This window comes from Lynx canadensis, chromosome D1, assembly GCF_007474595.2.
Source record: "Lynx canadensis isolate LIC74 chromosome D1, mLynCan4.pri.v2, whole genome shotgun sequence".
NCBI classification, from domain to species: domain Eukaryota; kingdom Metazoa; phylum Chordata; class Mammalia; order Carnivora; family Felidae; genus Lynx; species Lynx canadensis.
Genome location: NC_044312.2, coordinates 89,012,902 through 89,029,414, shown reverse-complemented (window position 1 = coordinate 89,029,414; position 16,513 = coordinate 89,012,902). Strand labels below are relative to the sequence as shown.

General features: G+C 39.8%; 1 protein-coding gene across 1 annotated transcript in view; it reads right to left on the bottom strand.

Moving 5' to 3' along the window:
- Nucleotides 1-16,405, bottom strand: part of PDHX (pyruvate dehydrogenase complex component X) — a 72,132-nt gene extending 55,727 nt beyond the window's left edge. Inside the window, exons 1-2 of the mRNA XM_030332022.2 lie at nt 16,182-16,405; nt 74-154 (exon numbers count right to left, since the gene is read on the bottom strand). Coding sequence (XP_030187882.1) covers nt 74-154; nt 16,182-16,341 — 241 coding nt within the window. The 5' untranslated portion in view covers nt 16,342-16,405. The remainder of the gene's footprint in view (nt 1-73; nt 155-16,181) is intronic.
- Nucleotides 16,406-16,513: the final 108 nt, after the last annotated feature.

Sequence of the window (16,513 nt, the reverse complement as noted above, 5' to 3'; positions counted from 1 at the left end):
GTATAATACAACTGACTGGAAAAGAACCCCAAATGATGAAATGACACAAGGCATTAGTGGAGTACTTGCTTACCTTCCTTTTTTAGCCATTTCACAATATTTCCTTCTTCCATTGTAGGAGACAGCGATGGCATCAGTATCTTAATGGGATCAACTGGAATTTAAAAACAGAAATATTAGATGGGGTGCCTGGGTGGCTCAGTAAGTTAAGCGTTTGACTTCGGCTCAGATCATGATCTGGCTGTTCCCGAGTTCAAGCCCTGCGTCAGGCTCTGTGCTGGCAGCTCAGAGCCTGGAGCCTATTTCAGATTCTGTGTCTCCCTCTCTCTCTCTCTGCTCCTCCCCCACTCATGCTCTGCCTCTCCCTCTCTCAAAAATAAATAAAAATTTTGAAAAATTAAAAAAAAAAGAAAGCTAAGTCACAAAAAAAGAATGCACCCTCACGAGGCATCAATAAAAAGGCCAAATACTCTAAAATCAAATTCAATTTGAGAAGGAAAATATTCCAAAACTTAAGACTCCCAAGTGGTCAAATTCAGGGTCTAGTAAATGGCATGGAAACAAGAAAAAAAGAAAAAAAAACTAGGGTTCTCATAACCTACAACAAAGTAATCAAGATTAGACTTTAAGAAACTGTCTTTTTTAGTTCCCTCTCCTATCACACTATTCAAGAATCAAAGGTTCTTACTGGTAAGCACTAAAGTCAAGATTTGCCTTGTCAAAGATGACCAGGCAAGCGAACCTCCATGGTTAAATCGACCTCAGATTGTGTTCCCCACCACAACTTAACTAGGGACCCCAAAAGGTACACCATTCAGTGAAGCACAGCTTCACAGTCTAAAAGGGACACAGTTTCACAGTCTCTACATTTGTCCAGATGTGCTTTCCCAATAGTTGTCCAGTGTCCAGGACTACACTCAAAGAGCACACAGTCGGCACATTAAGTTCACATAAAGTTTATACTAATAAAACAGTTAACAGCATATTCCAGCTATCAGCAGTAGCCATGGTAAGAAATTACATTCCCTGAAACCTTCCACAGAACCTATTCTATCCTCAAATTATTCAACTCTCTGACCCAAAAAAGCAAAACACTATATAGCACATGTAATATTTCAAATCAGGAAGAGCACAGAAAAGGGCTTCTTCTTTTTTCACCCCCCCCATTGATGTTTTAGGGTTAAAAGCAAGGGAACTGAACACTAATGTTAAAGGAGATTAAATATATCCTTTGGGAAACTAATAATTTACTGTGACTTCAAGGGGAAAGTTCCTATAGCTTCATGGTAAAGGAGTTCCATCTCTGAACCATTTGGAGGGAAGTTTCTGTCCTCTCTCCACCAAGCCCACATACCTGCCTCAGCTTCTTCCTCATTTTATCTAAGAAATGCCTTCCTTAGGGAACTTGCATTTTTCTTTCAGCGCTTCCTGTGCTAGGCATAAATGCACATGCCTTTCAAAGACAGAGAGCAGGCCTACCTCTGTTTCTGCCATCAGGGTCCACTGGGTGTGAGGAAGCAATTCAGGTCTGTGTGTTTGTGTGTTTGAACTCTCCTCAAACGAAAGCCCAAAGTCTAAATATGGGGTGATACTGGGGCGACTGGGTGGCTCAGTAGGTTAAGCTTCCGACTTTGGCATCGGGCTCTGTGCTGACAGCTCAGAGCCCAGAGCCTGCTTCGGATTCTGTGTCTCCCTCTCTCTCTCTGCCCCTCCCCTGCTCACGCTCTGTCTCAAAAGTAAATAAAACATCAAAAAAATTTAAGAAAAAATATGGGGTGATATTGAGAAGCCTAACTGTAGAGGGCCACAGATCTAAGTCACATTCTCCAATACAACAAAACCGCCAGCATTAAAACTGTTACTTTGATCCCCATCTGACTTTTTTGCCTCTCTCTCAATGGGCACCAAACTCTAAGGACAGAAAAGTAGAATTATCACTCCTTATACCCCAACAATGGTGGAGTCCAAACCAAACTCTAAGTCAATATGCCCATTTCATCAATGAGAAAACTACAAGCCATTGATTAAGGGATTCGAATTCTTCCTGCCTAAACCTCAAGGCTATCCTCTACTACATGGTACTACCTCTCATCATTAATTGATGATCCTCACAAATATAGATCATTAATTAATCACTGTCTCTTCACCCAGAAATTCAAACACAGCAAATCAGACACTGCAAGTCCATGTGAACATTTTTCATATCTTCAGTGAAATATCCCAATAAGCCCTTTCCCTACCTTAGGCTTAAAGAATTCGGGCATTGAGAAACCACTTTTCGTACCGACAATGAATATTCTGAATATAGCAGAAAACAAGTAATCATTAAGTGCATTGTATCTTGAAAATAACGGAGTAAAAATAGCCACAATGACTTTCCTAACTCCTGATAAATCCTCATTTATTATTTATTAATAATTGACTTATTAAGTCACTTATTTCTTATTAACACCTGATTTATTGTTAAAACAGTTATCTCAGAAGAGACTGGCGAACGAACACAAGCCATCAACTCCTGTGCATTATGTCTTTCGAGAACTTTCACTGAAAAACGGTTTCATTTAACTTCCAAGCTAGGTTTAGTTGAAATGCAAACCATGAATGTAACACAGCTTACAAAAATCTTTGCATTTTTTTCTGTAGTGAAATAAGTCCTCATGGACTAAAAAAGGCACATTAAGATACTGAATGGGTAGAAAAGAACGCAAACTACTATGTACAACCCCAGTGCACTGTTGTCTATAAACATCAGAGTACTAAATTCTGAAGTAAATTAGAATTCGGGGAAGTGCATTTAGGGAAAGCACAACACACACAGGCAAACTGAACATTAGTGATGCACCTCCACACCCGAACCCTTAACAAGCCTAAGCTTAATTGGAAGAATTCTTAAAAAGTGCTCAACGCTCGACAAACTAACCACATTTGGAAACAATAAAATGAGCTTTCTAATTCCCTACATTATGTTGTGTATGCCTTTTGCATATTTTTCATGGCTTGATTTAGAAAACAAAAACATTTGTCTTCACAAAGTTAAGCAAGTCCAAGCCTCAGCATTTAATTTTTTTAAGTTCATACTGACAAAGGGGGTTTGAAAAAAAAAAAAATTACCTTCTAATAGCATGACAATAAGAGGTCAGCCTCTTCTTGAAAAACACAGCTTTAAAAAAAGTCCTAATACATTGCTTCCATCAAGAAGAAGGCTGGTGTTATGAGACAGAATTATTCATAATCACATATATATTAAATTTATAGCAAATAGATTCCACTTCAGAGCAGCAATATAAATGGACTTCAGTGATTCTATGTCCAGATTCTAATTTATGACAAACCCTAAATCAAGTCTTCCAAAACAAAATCTCACTTCAATATTTTTATACCTTCGTTCTAGTTACCATGTTACAATTCATATTTATTTTATGATTCTAACTCCTATCATAATCTCTCACCTACGAGACCTTCACATTTCCATTTTTCCTGATGTTAAGGACTATATTACGAAACTTTTGTATTTATTATTATTTTCCAAATTACCACATCAAGAACTCAAAAATTTTCATATTTTAAAAATAAAAAGAACATAATCATTCCTCATACAGCCACCCTTCAAGGATGAATTGAAATTGCTTCTCTGAATAATGACAATAAAATATAACAATTCTATAATAGATCACTACCTTTGCTCTGAAGTGAAGGTGATAAAAGACAAAGAAAGACATTTTGGACATGTCTCATATTTGGTACTATCTCTTGATTGATTACACCAGCTTACTAAAGAAAGTAAAATGTGCAATGTATTTTCTGATTAATCTAGCCAATCTACCCTCAGATTCTCATGCCAGAAAATTACGTCAAAACATAAACATTAATTTACTAATAATGGTACGTATTTCATTCCAGTGTATCCTCTTTCGACTGGAACATTATACATACCTTTTCCATATGTATTTTTTCCAGTGATGAAGCAAGTATGCAATCATATCATCTTTGAATGACAGGCTGCACATAATTAATACCGGCCCTTTATGGCTGTCATCAATTCTATTCAGATAGTATGGGCTTTTCTAGACTTCTTGGAATTTTGGCCTATACCTAATATTTTTACTTTCATTAGAAATTAAATATAGTTTCTCTTTCCATTCCAGTAAGCAGTCTGTTCTACCTTTTTCCTGTCGAACTAAGGAGGCCTCGAAATGAGAACCCATTACATTTCCTAATAACTGGGCACAACTATGAATAAGAATAAAGGAAACGTGTTTTATTCTCCACTGGTCCTACCAGTTATTTCAATTAATACTCAAAAATACACACACATTTTAGTTAGAGTTTAACTCTCTGGTAGTCATTTTAGTGTTAGCATTTTATTTCTTTGTATCAAACTAACAAATTATAGCTAATGGCTTGTGAAGTCCTTCTGTAATTAAAAAAAGAGGACCGTGGCAATGTACATTTCCAGTTTATATTTAAAACATAATGGTTTTAAAAAGTGGAGCCTCAAAAATCACTAGAACTATTTTTTTTAATGTTTATTTATTATTGAGAGACAGAGAGTGAGCATGGGAGGGGCCGAGAGAGGGGGAGACAGAATCTAAAGCAGGCTCCAGGCTCTGAGCCGTCAGCACAGAGCCCGACGCGGGGCTCGAACCCACGAACCATGAGATCATGACCTGAGCCGAAGTCAGACGCTTAACCGACTGAGCCACCCAGGCGCCCCTCACTAGAACTATTCTAATCTTTTGTTTTCTTTAATAGAATGACACAATCAACCTTTTTTGTTTAGTATATTGCTGCCTTCCATGTCGTTATCAGGCACACAGCAATCTATCAATCACTGAATTTTACAGCAGTTTCTCTAAGTAATTCCTATATTTCTTCAAATCTGGTCTTTCAATCTTTCTGCAGAATAATTGTCTTCAACTTCAAATAAGGTACACTAATCTACTTCTACTTCTGGTTCCCTAAAGAACTTCTTTTATCCTAAGAACAAAACATTCATACTTCAGTAATTATATCAAAGCTTTAAATTGATGATATATACATCAACTCTAAAAGATCTCCAGATTAAAAAAATAATAATAATATATGCAAACTCTTAAAATATAAAAGCAGAACAGATTGCTCTGTGGTTAACATGAAGCAGATCTAAGCCCTATCACTCTGATGAAAGAAATTAAGGAAATTCAGCAGTTTACATATGAATATTGCTTGAGCATCAGGCTCTGGTCCATTTAAGGGACTATTATGCAAATACACAAAAAATCGTGAAGATAGACCAAATGAAGAAATAAATAATTCAATACTTTCTTAGTGCGCCTCCCTGTTCTTAACACTAATTTGCTTCTTCTCTAATAGGAAGAGATGTTGCTCATTTAAGCGCCTCTCTTTCCAATGCAAGAGCTCATTACATATAATTAACCTTTAGAATTTCTGTTAAAAATAAAACAATTGTGCCACCTGCAGGCTGGATGAGATAACACAGAATGAAGTAACTAAAGCAAATTTTCTTAAAAATGAGTACTTGTCGTAGAAGTCTTCTTTACTCAAACAGTGATTTAGGTATAGTACCAGTGTAAGAATAAACTGAAAATGTCAATGGACAACAGAAAATGTATGCGTAATAGTTTGTGAAAATGGCATTTACAGGTCCTGCCGTGGTAAAAGATGGCCCACCAACAGTATATGCGGCATCATCCATTTCCCACCTGCTTCGCTTGTACACACACGGACTGAAGGATGTGCTCCAAAATGGCACCAGTGGTTCTCTGGCTGGTGATGGTATATATGTGCTTTTTATTTCTTTTGTTTCTTATAATCTACATTTTAATAGTCTTCTCTAGTAAGTTCATCCAATTTCACTCTGTGCCCAAAACTTATCTAACACTGAGAAAACAAAACAAACAAAAAAGTACTTTTGTTTGCTTATTTTTAGATAAACCCCACAAGGACAGGGCAAAAAGGAGGAGTAACAGCACACAAATTTGGAGGCAGAAAAGTAAAGAGATGAGTAATTATTGTCCAAAGAGATTCCAGTAAGCTGAATCCTAAGCCAGCAGTGGGGAAAGCTGAGATAATCACCCGTTCATGCAACAGAATTGCCCAAACGCCCAGGAACCAGCTGTACGAGGACCTTTGGAACTGGGGAATGCTATCTGAATGCTAACTGGATCCCCTCCTGCAGTCCAGTGCTGGGTAACAACCCATCCTCATTCAACAGAAGACTGGGACACTGGAGACTGTTTCTCTGGAGAAGGCAAAAGAGAAGACCTTTAGAATGAAGGATCAACTTACACATGTGGGGGTAGACAGGAAGTGTATAAAGAAATTAGCAGATAATCTGATGTGACTGACAATAGGACAAGCTGTGCTGAGAAGCTATTAGATACTGCGGGATGAATCAGCAACAGTTATCAGAGAAAACTAAAGAAAAAATTTTAAGGCAACAATACAGAAAAAGCCAACAGTAAGAAAGGTAACAATGATAATTTGGGACAATATAGGACAATCTCAAGATGTATTCAGTGTAAACACTGAATGCGGATTTAACCAAGAATTGCAAAGTAACTACACTGGAGGAACAAGAGAGGGAAAACCTAGGGGATGGCACTGACCAGCACTCATCCACAGATAATATGTAAAACAGAAATAGGGAGACAAACAAACGCTGGAACAAAGAGACAAAACCTGTTGCTTATAAGAAAGAAGACTGGGAAAGCAGGGAGAGATGGGGAGATCTGCTGCATTGTTATAACCTTTCAGTACTATTTGACTGTTTAAACTATATGCATGTATTACTGTGTTAAAGTAAATATTTTGTTATTTAATAAACATGTTTAGTTAATTTTATAAAAATCCTAACAAGTGGCAGCAGCATACCATAGTGATTTAGAGCACAGGCGCTGGAACCAAACCGCCTAGGTTTAGTATAGATCCACCACTTACAAGTCACTTACTCCTTCTGTGCCTCAGTTGCCTCTTCTGTAGAACAGTTTGTAAGGACTAAATAAGGTTAACACGTGCAAAGTCTTCATGGGTGGGGGTGGGGTTGGCAAACAGCCAGTCTCAAAAACCTTAGCTAATTATTACTGACAGGTAGCACAGAAACGGTTAAGAGGGTGAACTCGCACACATCCAGAGTTGGCTATATGTATTACCATATTGTGCATTACAATTCCTTCCTCAAGTAATGGAAAAATAGATTCACTGTTCCTTTCACATCTCAACCCTAAACACGAAGGTTTCCTTTCTACTCTCTCCTTCACCTAACCTGGCCGCATTCTCACAGCTACAATACACTAGCTCTTGATCTCTATTTTAACTGTAGTGTACGTTTGAAAACCAAATTCTCATTAAAATCAATAGTAAATGTGGGGGCACCTGGGTGGCTCAGTCGGTTAAGCTCTTGATCTCTGCTCAGGTCATGATCTCATGGTTTGTGGGTTTGACCCCCGTGTCCAGCTCTGTGCTGACAGTGCAGAGCTTGCTTGGGATTGTCTCTCTCCTTTTCTCTGCCCCTCTCCCCGGCTTGTGCTCTCTCTCTCAAAATAAATAAATGACCATTTTTAAAAAATCATCAGCAAATGTTTGATCTTCAGTGGTGCTGTCAAAACATTCACTACCAAAGCTAAGGAGCAAATCAGGCTCTCAGTAAATGCCTCCTGAGCTCCCATTATCCTAGTCCTAGACCAATATAAGACCAGAATCTTGACCTCCAAAGGATTACAGTTTAAATGGGAAGTCAAGATATATACACAAGTACTAGAGGGTAGTAGATAAAAATGCTGTAAGAGTACTAAAGAGCAATGAAAGCTGAGACTTGGGCTGATCAAGAAAGGAAAAAAAAAATCTGCTATGGCTATTATCAAAAAAATCAAAAACAAAACCAAACAAACAAACAAACACACACCCCATCCTAACAAATAAAACCCCCAGAAAACAAGTGTTAGCAAGATGTGGAGAAATTAGAATCCTTGTGCACTGTTGGGGAGAAAGTAAAATAGCGCAGCTGTTATGGAAACCCATAGGATTCCTCAAAAAATTAAACAGAAGTATTACCATTTTCTCCAGGCCTCCTATGTTTGGGTATATACCCAAAAGAACTGAGAGCAGGGGCTGGAACAGATATTGTACACCCATATTCACAGGAGCAGTATTCACAGCAGCCAAAAGGTGAAAACAACCCAAATGTACATCGACAGGTGAATGGAGAAACAAAATGTGCTATAGAACTACAATGAAATATGATCAACCTTAAAAAAAGAATGAAATTGGAATACAGGCAACAGGACAGATGAAACCTGAAGCCACTATGCTATTAGCTAAATACAAAAAGACAAACGATGTAGGATTCCAGTTGCATGAGATAGTCTGAACAGGCACATTCATAGTGATAGAAAGAAGGTGGTCACCTGGGCCTGGGGAGAAAAAGGAAAGGGGAGATTCTGTTTAGGGGACACAGGGTTTCAGTTTGGGAAGATGAAAAAAGTTCTAGAGATAAAGACCGTGGCGATGGTTGCACAACGATGTGGATGTATTTAATGCCATGGAACTGAACACATAAAAATAATTAACATGGTGAATTTTATGTATATTTTACTACAATTTTTTTTTTTTTTAATTTAAAAACTTTGTGCTAGGTAAAAAAAACAAAGTGAGAAAATGAGCAGACATTCCAGGTGAGGAGAGCATCACACCCATAGAAGGAGGTGGGAATTACAGTTCAGAGTGCCTGGAGAGTGGAATAGAATGAACATAAAAAGTGGGCATGTAAGTTAAAAACGTATGTTACAGCACTATTATAGCTTAACTTGAATACCTCGTTAATGGGTTTGACATTATTTAATCTGCAATGGAAAACTATGAAAGAATTTTTGAGCAAGACAAATACCACAACTAAAAACTGAACTTGTTTGCAGTTCCACATAAACAGCTGACCTTCACAAATCTGCAATTTACAGAAAAAAATAACACTGCACAGTTGCTTTGACAGGGTCGCAACTATAAACCTTGCAGAAAAATTAAAATAGAGGGGCTTCAAGTACCAAAAAAGCTACCCACGAATGTGTTACCTGTTCTCCTTTACTCACTGAGACCGCTTGGCCTGAGAGACTGAAAAGGCACCTAGGGCCTTCCATTAGATCTTCAAATGTCTGGCCTTCATTCTAACAGTGGTAGAGAGAAATGGGAGGCATTTCTGGAAGATCATTTCATGGCAGAGGAGCGGAGTGAAGAAAGGAGAAAGACAAGGACACCTGTTTGTTTATTCACTTGTTTATTCAACAAATATTTATTCAGAGCCTACCAAGCATTAGGTGTTCTTCTAGGGGTTGGAGATATCAAAAGTGAAAACAGACAAAAATTCCTGCTTTCATGGAGTTTTCATTCTAAAGAGGGGAGACAGAAAATAAACATGACGTGTCTGGTGGTGATAAGAAATAAGAAAAGAAAGGCAGGTAAGGGAATACAGTGACAGTGGAAGAACTATTTTATCAGTTGGTCGGAGGCCTCCTTTGATAAAATGAGCAGAGCTGAATGGAAGAAGCCATGCAAATATCTGATGGAAGAGCCTTCTAAACAGAGGAAACAGCAAGCACAAAGAATGAGCAGAGAGTATGCTTGTTGCTATGTTCCAAACACACAGAGAAAGCCAGCGCTTGGCGCTTGGGAGTAGAGTGAGAAAGTGAGGAAGTATGCGGTCCGTTGAAGTCAGGGAGCGGAGGGATCCTACCATAGGGGGCCTCGTAAACCACAGTCAGAACTTCAGATCTCAGACTGAGTTTAATAAGAAGCCTTGGAGGGTTTGCAGCAGAGAACTGGCATGATCTAATTTATAATTTAAAAGCACTGTGAAAGCTGCATGGAGAACAGTGTACTGGGCCAAGGGTAATGCTAGGGATACCTACTGGGACACTCGCAATAATCTAGAGCAGAGATCATGGTAGCTTAGACCATGCTAGTTGGTGAGGAGTGGTCAGATTACATCTCAAAGGTAGAGCCAAGAGAAATTTCTGATAGACTAGATGTGCCATATGAAAGGAGTCAGGGATGACTCTAATTGTGATACAAGTGAAATAACAAAAATCAAAATTAGATGCCACAGCTCCAAAAACAAAATCTTTCTACCTGTATAAAGCGCCCAAAGAGCCTTATAAGCTATATAGACTCTATTCCTATCCAGTTGTTCAAACGTATACAGAAAAATCCCATTAAACATCAGGTCAGTTACACAGACCCTGTGCTTACTCTTGTGCAAGGCAATGGCCTCAGGACACAATCCAGAGAACTTATACTTGCTCTTTTCCTCTCTCTTAGCATGAGAGCCACCATATTTATAAACAATACAGTACTTGGTATTTCAGTGTTCACCTAAGGTTCAAAGTGAGAAGACTGAAGGGTGTGAGGTAGGAGGGGATGGGAGAGATCTCCCATCTGCCCTTCTAAATCTACCCCTCGACTTTCCCCAGACCACTGTGTGTGCCTCAACAACACCCTTCCTTGTGCCTTGAACCCACCGGGGTTCAGCCACAGGGCAGTAGAAGCAGGAGATGAAGGGAGAGCGGAGAGGGGGGTGGTCAAGGTATTTACTTCCCCAGCTCCCTCCGTGTGTAGCCACCTGGGCTGGTTAGATCCTTCAACTGAAGGACACACCTCCATCACAGGATCCTCCCCGCAGGCTCCCTCCTTTCCAGCTCTAGCAACTGCCCCCTTCCCATGCCTCTTCACGATGCCACTCAGCACCTTGCTCTAAATAGCCCCGCAGCACAGCACCACCTCTACACCCGGAATTCACAAAAAGTAGTCACCTAGTAAACTCTCCTCAAATTACCTATTTTTACGGTGCCATCTATTCCCTGCAGGACCCTACAGAAGATTTAGGAGAATAGTATTTAAGTAATTAGAAAAATTTCAACCCGCAGAAGAGGTCACTCTATTTGAAGAAATAGTTCGAACCAAGATTTCCAAATAACTGGCTTTATATAAATGTATTCGCTAGCCATTTATTTATGATGGGAACCCCTATACAAAAACATTCACTTCTTGTTCTCAGATATGGTAAATATCCTTGCAAAATAGCACTATTTTCTGTAGGAAATGACAGACATGTTTATGGAAATAGGCTGGAGACTAACTGGTGTTTATAGATAAATTACAGGGAGATCCACAAGTTTCCTGAAACTACATAGAAAATTTTGCACGTACACATTTTTCTGAAGTGGTATAACTTTAGTCAGTTTTCAAACAGACTTGTGTCTCCCCTAAAACCTAGCACTAGTTCAATCCCAAGGAAGTTCTCCTGAAATGTGCCAACCTTAATTCTTCCCTAAAATTTTTCATGTAATACAAGAAAGCCCTTGATTGCAGCAAAGTATTGAGCAGATCACTAGCTATAGTAAATGTACTGCTTACCGAGTACAAAAATAATAAATAAAATAAAATAAAATAAAATAAAATAAAATAAAATAAAATAAAATAAAATAAAATAAAATAAAATCACCATTCCCTCCATTTTGTTTACAGAATCTGCTAATTCTTTCATACACTTAGTATCCAATGGTGCATCTGTAAGGAAGCTGGCCAGAATTGTAGGTACTCCATGGCTATGGAAATACTTCCTCTGAGTGGGAGAAACTGAACACGACAGAAGAGGTTTCAGCTTGCAATACTGGTCTTCTTGCTATTAAATTATAAAATTAAAATTCTACCTAAATCCATTTATTTTGCAATCTTGGAACAGGACAAAAAGAAATCATTACTTAAGAGTCTAGCAAAAAAATGGACACATGCATAAGTTTGGGGATTTACACATTGGCTGTAAAAGGCAAATGAAGGTCAAGACATTAACAATTAGGCACACTCAGGAGGACAGTTGACCCTTGAACAACATGAATTTGAAATTTACAGGTCCACTTACATGCAGATTTTTAAAAAATAAATATATTGGGAAAATTTTTGGAGATCTGCAACAATTTGAAAGAACTCACAAACCACATAGCCTAGAAGTACCAAAACATTTAAGAAAAAGTTATGTATATAAGAATACGGTTGATGATACGTATAACACACAAAATATGCGTTCATTGACTGTTTATGTTATTGGTAAGGCTTCTGGTCAACAGCAGGCTATTAGTACTTAAGTTTTGGGGCAATCAAAATTATACATGGATTGTCCACTGCGTTGGTGGGAGGGGTCAATGCTTCTAACCTCCATGTTGTTCGAGGGGCAACTGTATATCAATTAGAAACTTGCAGATAGGAGGACATTAACATATACTCTAACTCTTAAAGGGTTCTGCCACCCTTTATACAGTCAGTCTAGAATTGTAACTGTTAAACTGTTCTAAAAAAATGATATCATGACTATCACTGAAATACTATTTCACAATGTAGATATTACTAAAATAGCTCTCACTTCACTTAAAAAAAAAAAAAGTGGAGGTGTTCACACAGAATAGAAACATGGTGAACACAGCTTCAGCATGCTGACATCGTTCTGTTGATGGCTACGGCCAGGCCACCACCTGACACTGAGGTAGACTGTGGTTAAGGAAACAGGTTCTGGTGTCAGGCAGAGCCGGGTTGAAATTGGAGTTCTATCAGCAGAGCACAGCATCAGACACTGAGAGTATTAAGTGAATTAAGTCATGTAAAGTGCTGACAAGGGTGCATGGTACATAGTAAGCTCTCAGTGCTACTTGTTCTTCTCAAATCCACTTCCCCGACTCCTTTCTTGCTGGAAGAGACCCAATTTTGTTCAATCGTGTACCTTTCTTGTGAACATGTGCTCCGAGTTAGTGACCTCATTGCCCAGTGTGTTAGTCCATTTGGACAGCTGTCATAAAATACCTGAGGCGGATGGCTTATAAACAACATTTATTTCTCACAGTTCTGGAGGCTGGAAGTGCAAGATCATGATGCTGGCAGATGTGGTATGGTGGCTGATGAGGGTCCACTTCCTAATTCATAGATGGCACTAAGCATGGGACACATGTCATTGCTCATAAAAATGTTGCCAACAAACACCATTTAAGGAAACCAATACTCCAAGTATGACTCCCATGGACAGAGTTTAAGATCCTGGATTAGATGTATGAAAAGAGAAATTATTCAGTAAGTGTACTTAATTCCTATAGTCTATAGGTTACCAAATAGCTGTTTAGTTTTATGAAATTACAATTTCTAACAAGCTCAGAGAAAAATAAGCCAACACCATGTAATTCATGCTTTGTAAAATAAATAGTTCAAGGACCACCACCTGTATTTACCACGACAAAAACCTGTATGTGGAAAGTTACGAGACAAATTTTAGCTCCGTATATTAGAAAATAAAAAAACCCAAGATTTCCAAATAACTTAAAGCTACCCAACAACACTGTCAGCTACTGAGGTAGGCAGAATAACAACCCTGCCTCCCATCCCCCACTCCTCCAAGATGTCCCACATCCTAACATCCAGAACCTGCGAATACATTATGTTACATGGCAAGGGAGCATTAAGCTTGAAGAAGGAATTAAGGTTGTTAAACAGCTCATGTTGAGATAGGGAAAGAATCCTGGTGGCCCAATATAATCACCAGAGTCCTTATACATGAAGGAAGGAGGAGCTGGGAAACTTAGCTTCCATGAGATATAGTGATCTCCCTCTTACAGATGATGTTCAGGCCGAGTGAGCCAAGTTGTTCATGGTGTGCAGGGGAGTAGGTAAAATGTCATGATGCATCTGGGGCGCCTGGGTGGCTCGGTCGGTCAAGTGTCCGACTTCGGCTCAGGTCATGATCTCGCGGTCCGTGGGTTCGAGCCCCACGTCGGGCTCTGTGCTGACAGCTCAGAGCCTGGAGCCTGTTTCAGATTCTGTGACTCCCTCTTTCTCTGACCCTCCCCTGTTCACGCTCTCTCTCTCTCTGTCTCAAAAATAAATAAATGTTAAAAAAAATTTAAAAAAAAATGTCATGATGCATCAGATAAGGACTGCCTAAGTGAGTTTGCAGAGGCAGAAGTCCTTAAACTGGTTCTAAAGAAAACCCCTGAAACTGCATGCACCTTTCTGTCTGTAACCACCTATGTTCCTTTTTCTGTAGAGAGTCTAAAGCATTCAAAGATTCTCTAAAGAATCTGTTTTCCGGGGCGCCTGGTTGGCTCAGTCGGTTAAACGTCCAATTCTTGGTTTCGGCTCAAGTCATGATCTCACAGTTTGTGAGTTCAAGCCCCGCATCAGCCTCTGTGCTGACAGCACATAGCCTGCTTGGGATTCTGTCTCCCTCTCTCTTGACCCGACCTTGCTCTTTATCTCTCTCTCTCAAAAATAAATAAATAAACATTAAAAAAAAAAAAAAAAAAAAAGAATGTTTTCCAAACAAGGTTAAGAAACAGTATGGAGTTTCCTCAAAAAGTTAAAAATAGAACTACCCCACAATCCAGCAATTGCACTACTAAGTATTTACCCAAAGGATACAAAAATACAGATCCGAAGGGGCATATGCACCCTTATGTTTATCACAGCATTATCAGCAACAGCCAAATTATGGAAAGAGCCCAAATGTCCATCAACTGATGAATGGATAAAGTGTGTACACACACACACACACACACACACACACACTCTGGAATATTATTCGGCCCTCAAAAAGAATGAAATCTTGCCATTTGCAACAACATGGATAGAGCGAGAGAGTATTATGTTAAGCGAAATAAGTCAGTCAGAGAAAGACAAATACCGTAAGATTTCATTCATGTGGAATTTAAGAATCAAAACAGATGAACACATGGGAAGAAAAAAAAGGGAGAGAGGGAAGCATATCATAAAAGACTCTTAACTATACAGAACAAACTGAGGGTTTATGGAGGGAGGAGGGTGGGGGATGAGCAAAACGGGTGATGGGCATCAAGGAGGGCACTTGTTATGAGGAGCACTAGGTATTACATATAAGTGATAAATCACGAAATTCTATGCCTGAAACCAGTATTACACTTTATATTAACTAACTAGAATTTAAATAAAAATTTGAAAGAAAACAAAAGGATACCTTCCCAAATTATTTGCAACACTGAGCTTTTACTATGCCATGATTTTCTAAGGTAGTGAGTCTTAAAGTATAGCCCAGCAAACACCACCATAAAATATCAAAACTTGAGCTCCATCCCACACAGAATATCTGGGAGCTACAGGAAAAGTTCAATATTTCACAAAATGGAGAAAGGGAAAACAGGGAATTCTATACACAGTTAAAAAAAACCACTACACCAAGAGGTATTTTATGAAATATTCAACTGAAGAAACTGAAATAAATTGTTCCCATTACCAAAGCTTAAAATCTCAGTGTACTCATCTTACCGTGTGACTCTGTGTAACTTTTTTTTTTTTTCTGAGTCTCAGGTAGCTCAGAATATGTAAGCAATGCCTACTACCCCTGATTTTTTATATCAAAATTCAGACTGTGAAGTGCCAGATGATTGGCAGGTAATACAGCACACTCAAAAAATGTTAGCCATATCCCCCCACCCTCATGTAAAGAAAAATAATGCCCAGCATACTGTATTACCTCCTGTTAAATACTAAAAGAATTATGTTAATTCTGTTAATGTCATTACTTAATGCCTACTTTCTCTAATAACTTCTTGGTATGATTCCCCTCCTAATATTCCACTCTTTCACGCGCATGTTCTGCTTAAAACATTCTTCTCGACCTATGTCTGTGATGTCATAGGTATTTACAAATTAAGTCTCTTGCTTGTCGCGCGGGGCAACCCGAGAGGCCTGGAAGAAAAGATCTCCCAATAGAGAGGGGCCAAGAGAATGAATAAGAATGGCTACCAGTGGCTTTTGAATCTCAGCAAGCTTCGACACCCTGACAGCTTTAGGGGAACCTGAGACTGGGAAGTGGCTTGAAAGAAAGGCGTTGAGGACCTCTCTCCGCGCGTCACAAATAACCCAAATTCCAAGGCAAGGTCACAGAGAAGCCACACTAACCAGGGGCCCAGGAATGGAGTCAAGTTCTCCCAACTCCCAAGAAAAACCCTTCGCGGCATGCATGCACTAGGCCAAGTCAGCGGACCTCTCCCCGAGAAAAGGCCTTAGGAACCGGGAGCCGCGGGCACTTCCACACCCAGATGGGCCTTGAATCCAAAAGCCCCTGACCCAGGCCCATTACTCAGCTACACGGAGAAGCTGAGCGAGCCCCGACCACTCACCCCGCAGCCACTGCGTGCTGTGAAGCCATCTCCAACTAGCTCCGCGACCGAACGACCATCCGGAAGCGCCCCTCACCAGCCCCAGTCTTCGGCAGCCGCCGGAGCCCAAGAGGTAGCGTAGCACCCGAGGGTCACAGCCCAGCCTCCAGGAGGCCGCCATCTTCCCGGCCTTGTCGCGGGCTGCCCGCAGCACCGCCTGATCGCCCAGTCAGCAAGACCCTCCCAGGCCCCGCCTCTTGTCACGTTGGCCACACCCCCTGGCTCCAGTGGTGCGCGTGAGTCTCGGAATCAAGAGGGTCTCCTAGTCCCGCCTCCAACCTCGTTGGCCCCGC